The sequence below is a fragment of the Pecten maximus genome, chromosome 16 (assembly GCF_902652985.1).
Source record: "Pecten maximus chromosome 16, xPecMax1.1, whole genome shotgun sequence".
In the NCBI taxonomy this organism is placed as follows: Eukaryota; Metazoa; Mollusca; class Bivalvia; order Pectinida; family Pectinidae; genus Pecten; species Pecten maximus.
The window spans coordinates 35273178-35281652 of record NC_047030.1 but is presented as its reverse complement, the minus strand read 5'-3'; the positions used below and the strand labels follow the sequence as shown (position 1 = coordinate 35281652).

Genomic DNA, 8475 nt, shown 5'->3' with positions numbered 1-8475 from the left:
TTAACAGTGTGTACTCCATATCTACTTAACAGTGCAGACTCCACTACATGTGAGAACTCATAAATGTCACGAATCTTGTGGAATTTTCATGGGTGGCTGGAGGCCTGATCATGACTGTGTGGTCAATGAAGGTCAACTGACCACTGTGTATTATATCCTTAAACCTCACCTGTGTATTCTACCTGAGTCAACAATGACCATCAGCTTTTATATGTAATTAACCCATTATCAATATCATAAATATAGAAAGGATTGTCTCAAATATATTTTTCAGTCACTAGAACAAGTAAATCGAAAGAAAATATCAGATTTTTATCTATAATTTACAGACAAGTTGGTGTATTTATTTTAACATAAATTATTCGGATTGGAAATTCAATCATGCCAACTATGCCTCATATTGTGTTGATATTATTACTCAGAAATTGGCTGTGTATTTTATAATTGTCAGAACAGTATTATTATCATGAGGTTGATCATCTTGGGTAAAACATTTGATCAAGCTCTCCACATTACAAAGGATACTGAAGCTATTCAAATTAGAGATGAATTTGAAAAAGTCTATGACCGATGTCATAATATGTCATTAATATCTCCTACTAAACTTTGAAATTTCATGTAAACTAACATTGAGGATATAAAACCCTACATAGACCCGTTCCTTTAACTTAATTTTCTGATTTTGTTGTCCACATTCTTACAGGTTTAAAGTATATTGTCAGTTTTACAATAACTAACATACCAAGTCAGCCAACCATGAAGAAACCACTTGACCCAGCTCTAGTAGTGTTTAACACTTTAGAACTAATGTCTCTATCCCTGATCAGTGTCCCAACCCTCAAACATGTCACCCTACCCCTCATCCCCTACCTACACCATCTCCCCCTACCCCTCATCCCTACCCTCCAACATCTCCCCCTACCCCTCATCCCCACCCTCAAACATGTCACCCTACCCCTCATCCCCACCATCCAACATATCACCCTACCCCTCATCCCAACCCTCAAACATCTCACCCTACCCCTCATCCCCACCCGCAACAGGGCCCCCGACCCCCAGCCCCACCCGCGAAGCGCACCCGGAACCCCGAGCCCCACAAGCCAACACCACCCGACCCGCAGCCCCACCCGCGAACAGCGCACCCGGGGAACCCCGCAGCCCCACCCGCGAAAGCGCACCCGACCACGCAGCAGCCAACAGCGAACCCGACCCGGAGCCCACCCGCCAACAGAGCACCCGACCCCGCAGCCCCACCGCGAACAGCGCAGCCACCCGGCAGCCCCACGCGAACAGCGCACCCGACCCGCAGCCCCAAAAGCGCACAGACCGCCAGCAGCACCCGCGAAAGCGCAGCCGACCCGCACCCCCCGGGCCAACAGGCACCGGGAACCCGCAGCCCACCCCAAAAACACCACCGACCCGCACCCCCACCCCAAAGGCGGGCCGACCCGCAGCCCCACCGCAACAGCGCACCCGGACCCCGCAGCCCCACCGCAAACAGGCAGCCGACCCCGCAGCCCACCCGCAAACATCTCACCTACCCCTCATCCCCACCCTCCAACATCTTACCCTACCCCTCATCCCCACCCTCCAACATCTTACCCTACCCCTCATCCCCACCCTCAAACATCTCATCCTACCCCTCATCCCCACCCTCAAACATCTCACCCTACCCCTCATCCCCACCCTCCAACATCTCACCCTTAACCCCTCATCCCCACCCTCAAACATCTCACCCTACCCCTCATCCCCACCCTCTAACATCTCACCCTACCCCTCATCCCCACCCTCCAACATCTCACCCTACCCCTCATCCCCACCCTCCAACATCTTACCCTACCCTTCATCCCCACCCTCTAACATCTCATACTACCCCTTGGCCCCACCCTCCAACATCTTACTCTACCCTTTGTCCCCACCTTCCAACACCTTACCCTACCCCTCGACCCCACCATCTCACCCTACCCCTCGACCCCACCCTCTAACCCTCGACCCCACCCTCTAACCCTCGACCCCACCCTCTAACTCTCGACCCCTATGACCCATCAACTCAAAACATCCAACAGAGAGAAATACTCACTCGTTTTTAGTCCCAAGGATATTTCCTGTTCGATATCATTTAGCAGATCAAAACTGCCATGATGCTCTTTCAAACTGTCCATGTTAACTGCAAAACTCATTGTCTGAGTATTTCAAAGCGGGCGTACGGCCGTCAGGTACGTATTAATCCTCGAAAATATTCACAAACAAATCCACAAATATTGATATAGCTCATCATAATTCCATGTGGTCGTCACAAATAAAAAAGAAAAAACACTATCGTGGTAAAGGTGTTGTATATACCTCATGGCTGGGAATCAGCCAATCGTAACCGTCGAGTGGATCGGATGAAACACAGGGAAATAGTGATATACCTACTCGAATATAACATTGTTTATTTAATTTGACAACTGTGGTGAAAAGAAAACAGGGGTGAAACCCAGTATGACATTCCACGGAAAGAAAAGGGGTCGCGATTTAAACTCAGGTCTACAACTGACCCTGTGAATTTGGGGTCATGAATGGTTAGGGGTCAGTTCAATTTAAAGTGACCAGTCGGCTATAGTGACCCCTGAAAGGTTTTTTAAGGGTCAATTCTTTAAAGGATTGTCAGTCAGACAGTAACATATGTGCCACTGAAATTCATAGTCACTGAAATTAATGAGTCCAGGTTTTAGTGGGCGGATTTCAAGCCCTGGCAGAAATATAGCATTGTCATACAATATCAAAATCATATTTTTGTAATGTCAAATGCATGTACATCTAAAATAACAAGGTCACATTTTCACTTAACAGGTTAAGCGAACTTTCAGAATTATACTTGAATCTTACATTTGTTTTTTTCACGTTTTACACAACATTTTCATTAAACTCGTTAGGGCTAGTTAATGCTGTGTTCACTCACCTGTAGAGTTTTTTCATCCTATTCTCGCAAACCTCCACCATACCATTATTGAACAATCTCACAACCAGTGAGAAACTAACAATATTGAGAAAATCTTCCTTAATCCCTTGTTTTTAATCACCAACTTTTTATCCAATTATACAGATGTACTTTCAGTATGGCAGTGGAGTCATGTATACACATACACAATACTTCAATTTAAAACGTTATTTAAGAAAACCAATGGAACCATTTAGAACTTCCTCGTAACAAGTTATTCATGTACAGATGTAAATTTACAAATATTACACAATCAAATATTTGTTCAAGTCTTTTAAAGTTTCAAGTCTAAACAACAATCAACAATGACTTTTAACGCATACATGCGATGACAAGGTCAGAGGTCACACTTCCTGATAAACAAAATTGGCATAATGAAATCATTTTCATCGATAAAAGGTTCGGAAAACTTTTTTGAACAGTACTCCCAACAGGAAAACGTAAAAACCTACTTGATACTCACAGTTCTTCGTCCTGTAACTTACGGATGTTAAACTGATGTTAAACGTGAAAATATTAACAGTGCATCTACATGCCATATACACCCACACACCTATGTTTACCTGTGTCTCTCACCTGTACAGGTATATACCCAATCAGGTGAGCTTCATGATTTATTGCTCATGTAACGACAATATTTACAGAATCTTACCCAGTGTGGTATATACCCCGGTAACATTTGTCACATAATCACTAAAAAATTATGTAAACAAGAGACTTCGGCCTTTTTTGGATGAGACAACTGAAGATTACCCTAACCAATATTTTATGCCCATCCTACATCATCCGATTTTGTGCCCATCCTCCCCCATCCAAAGCTCTACTCCTCCACTCTCTTATGTGCCCCTCTCCTCACCCCCTACTCCCCTGAAACTTCCCCCTCTCCCTTTTGTGCCCCTCCCCTGAAACCTCCCCCACCCCTTTTGTGCCTCCATCCCCCGTCCCCTGAAGCCCCCCCCCCCTCCACTCCCTTTTGAACCCCGTCCCCTGAAACCGCCCCATCGCCCTTTTGTGCCCCTGTCTCCTGAAACCGCCCCCACCCCCTTTTCTGCCCCCCGTCCCCTGAAACCTCCCCCCCTCTTTTTGTACCCCCGTCCCCTGAAACCTCCCCCATCCCCTTTTGAGCCCCCGTCCCCCGAAACCTCCCCAACCTCCTTTTGAACCCCCTCATCCCCACCCCCTTGCCTACTAACACTTTAAACATCTTTCTATATACCTATATAGCCCCGTTACCGTTTATGACGGTCGTAAACAGATGAATGATTTGAAGCCTTCCATTACCTTACATCATTGTTCAAGGTAACTGCATTTAGCACCTTAAAACTACATATGTAAATTTTAAAGATGCTTTACATTGCCGACAGCGTACACAATACCTGTCACAAAATTGTATAAAGTGACAACCGTGGTATAGATATATATCTAATTAACACCAACAAATGGAAAAACAGCATTCTTAAATATTCGCCCATCAGACCGAAAGTTACTTAAAATAAAAATCCCGAAAATTTTACTGATTTTTGAGGCAATTTCAGGCAGTAAATTTATTAACACCTGAAAATTTTATGCACCTGTATTTGCAAGTTCAAAATGAAATATTCAAATGCTACATGTTTCACAGCAAAAAATCATCGAAATATAGTCATATTACACATATTGGATACATACTGGAGAGACAACCGAAATTGCAGGCAAAAATAACGATATCACACAACCCAACATATTCCATGAGTGCACCAGTAAATGCATGCAGCCTAATTCAGGTAGACCACTTACACCCAACACTGGCTCCCTTTTTGCCTCAGGGAAGTTCCCCATATCAAATTTAGTCAAAATCTCCCAAGCTATTCAAAAGAGGAAGTGTTTTTATATATAGGAATCATTAGTGCTGTGTCGCACCTCATTAAATATTTCAAAACTGTCAATTGTACTTCCGTATGTAACTTTTGTATATATGAGAGATAGACTTATTTAACGGTGGCAAATACATGGTATTAGTTTTCATATCGCGTGAAATGTTCAGTAATTAGGTGGCTGGGTGGAGCTGTGGTTGCCCCCACTCCTTTCACCTAGATGGCCAGGGTTCGAGTCCGCGATTGTCAAACATCATAGTATGCGGGCTACCTGCCTGACTATGTGGGTTAATATTCTCCATGTACGAAAAAAGACCCCTCTCGCACTTCCATCAGGACGGACAATTAAGTGAGGTCAATGAAGATGCTTTAAATTGTTTCACAATTGTTGTAAAGAAATTACATGCTATGGCTTTATACATATATGTAGTTAAAATCCAAAATATATTTGCAAACTTAAAAGAGTTAAACAAATGGAAAACAGTCTATACAATATTCAATTAAGTCCATATAAACCTATACATAGTCACTTTCAATGCTTACCTGATAGTAAATTTCCAGCAGACTCTGAGGGGCTTTTGAGCCCCTTGAGGGTTTGTCTGGCAAGCCCTGGAGAGGAAGGCTTTTCCAGTGTGATTTTAGCTGGGCCATTCCATTGTGGAGATAGGGCCTTAGAATCCAAGTCCTGGCTCTCCCGAAACCAGAGGACCAAGGGTTCGGAGAAAAACATGGTGTATCACACTCAAACTATAATCGTAATTCCTCACAATGGTCGGTCACATGACCAACTTGTGTAAATCTCAAGTCATTAGCATGGAGGTAGAGTAAGAAGGTTACCGAGTTGTCCGTATCAGGATTAAGGACAATCGTTTGATGTCGGAGACCATCTTTCTTTGATTAAATCGCTGTGTAAAGTTTATGTGCTCTAGTTCAAGTCTTAAAAAGAAGTATGTTCTTTTGATAAAGCCTTCTACAGCTGGTAAAATAGGAAACCACATCTCAATATCCAATAGCCAATGGAACACCGCAACCCGCATATGCAGCAGATTCTTGTAAGGTTAATGTCATGAAGTTTTCATTTTAAAGTCAATGAATGACCTGTTATGATACTAATATTAAGACAATTCAGTTCTTGACCCCAGAGTTTGCTCCTTAAGGCAATTGTCCTTATCAGTACAGGTATAAACACCAAGCTGCCTCGTTAGTGCACACCGGCTACCGTCTTCAATACAGGTAAATAGTTGACCTTGTCAATCAAAGGCGACCTATTGTTTCCAAGGTGAAGCCTTTTGTACACCTGAAGTAAAACACAGCAATGTTGAGGAACAGAAAGTGTCGGGACCAACGGAGACGAGAGAATGGAGAGGCCACAGTTAGAGTCACCAGTGGCCACATCAATTCTCCGTACAATGCTCGTAACGAGACTGTGAATCACAATACTCAATCACGAAGTTCACAGGGTCAAACATACAGGAAGTTATCATGCAAAAAATCCCTCATCATTACCAGAATTAGGGGTCAAATGAACAGGAAGTACCAAATATCTATCTATTTATCGATAAAACAACTCGATAGACAGAAAAAACAACTCGACAGAAAGAAAAAACAACTTGACAGAAAGAGAAACAACTCTAAAGAAAGACAACTCTGGTCCTATACCTGTCAACGTATCCCTATATACCGCTCATTGTATACAGAAATCAAAACCTTTAAACATAAGTGGCAAACCAACAAAAAAAGGAGTTTCAGAAAAGATGTTTTCTTAAATTCAAAGGCAAGAAAGTATTGTTCCTGTTTATTCTTATTTTTTTATTTTTATTTTTATTTTATATATGTTTTTTTTTTTTGCAGTGTGTGTGTTGAGAGGGGGGGGGGGGGGGGGTAATCCATATCATTACAGGATGGATAAAGCTTTCTAAAAGATAATTGCTAACCTATGACCTTTGACTTTAGACCTTGACACAGCAGATCTACTGATTTTTTTAAAAAGACTTTTGTTTGACCTTGAAAAGTTGGAATTACTGCAATTTTTAAAACAGATATATCTTACTTTCACTTTCACATCTAATTTCGACCTTGACCTTATCAAACAAAGTTCTATATTTAACAGAAGTAATGTACTTATATCTCAAAATTTAAATCTAAGGATAACATTTGACCTTGACCTTTCTGGTTCATTTCAATTTTTCAATACACATGTCTGTGACCATTATTAATATCTTGAGAGCTTAATTAATTGACCTTACTGCTAACAATTTCACATTTTATCTCAATAATGTGACCTTGAACTTGTTCTCAACATTGATCAATCTGGCAAAAGCCTTTCAGAAATTTTCAATTTGAAATTCTCTATGATAAAACCATTATGTGCTTTTCTGTTCTAATAGAAATGCTTTACTTTAAATATATATCTTTTCAACAGTTCGAAATTAAAGCTTTTTTTTTAAATTAGAAGGAAAAGGACAAACTTTTCACAAAAAATTTGGAACCAATTATTCTTTTTATTATTTTTGTTTCTCCCTATTTTATCTGTGAAAACAAAATACAGTCAAACCTGCCTTAGCGACCACCTGAATTAAACGACTTCCTTTCATATGCGACCGTATTTTTTCCTCCCAACGTTATTTACTATACTAGTGACCTGAATTAAGCGACTACCTGTCAGACGCGACTAACGACCATCATTTCCGTGTCCCAAATGCTGAAAAGCGACTTTTTTCAGCGACTTTCCGAGTTTTAAAACGGAAGCAGAAGTCATAATCAAGAAGAAACCGGACGAACTTGTCTGCTTTTAAAGATTAAAAAATACTTCAGAAATGCATGAAATGTCTTATTCTGTCTCAAAAAATGTACTGAATTTATTATCTTTGCCCTGATAACACCCAAAAACGAACGAAACTGTACTTTACTTCAAAAGAATGAAAGAAGGAAATGGGATATGGCGAAAAAACGTCCTCGCCATTCAGACGATTTTCACGAAATTTTGATAGATAAAAATACAAACATTTGCTTGGGAATTATGAAAAAGAGTGAATAAACAGTCAACTTACTGTTTAACTGAAATTTATGTTCTTTTTGAGACATTAGGACAGATATTTGCCAGTTAAAAACGTCTCCATCGTTATGAAGGAAATGCAGTTACGTGACTAATAATCCGGACGGAAGTCCGGACCATGAATTCAGGAATGAAAAAAAATGTTTTTTTTTTTTTTTTGGTAAATGTATCCGGCACTGGAAATAATCAAATTAGCCATTCAAACTCTTTGATTATTTTTTGTATTTTCAAATAATTTTTTTTTTATTGTAACATGCTAAAAGAATTTAAATATATATATTAATGAAAATAAAAGAAACTGAATTAAATTTATAAAAATAAATATTGTACTACATATGTAGAAATGGGGAGATTTTTATAAATTGTCCATTATTATAAGTATTTTATTTCATTAAGTGAATAGTGATTTTTCTTTTTTCTTTTTTCTTTTTTTCTTTCGTTTTCCTAGAGGTCTCTTACAGATTTGATTATATTCACAATCTTAATTGATGACTGAGGTAATTCCTTTTCATATATGTACTAATACTTGTAGCTGATAAATTTTACATATGTGGCAGAATAATTATGAACTTTACTTTTCGGGT

At 40.3% G+C, this 8475-nt stretch overlaps 1 protein-coding gene across 1 annotated transcript; it reads left to right on the top strand.

Moving 5' to 3' along the window:
* Positions 1-844: 844 nt before the first annotated feature.
* LOC117344803 (extensin-like) lies at positions 845-2005 on the top strand. The gene has a single exon (XM_033907629.1). It carries the CDS (start codon positions 845-847, stop codon positions 2003-2005), a length of 1161 nt encoding a protein of 386 aa, XP_033763520.1.
* Positions 2006-8475: the final 6470 nt, after the last annotated feature.

Bases quoted from the DNA above. Each gene is read 5' to 3' on its own strand.
- LOC117344803 (XM_033907629.1), top strand. From the start codon at position 845: ATGTCACCCTACCCCTCATCCCCTACCTACACCATCTCCCCCTACCCC.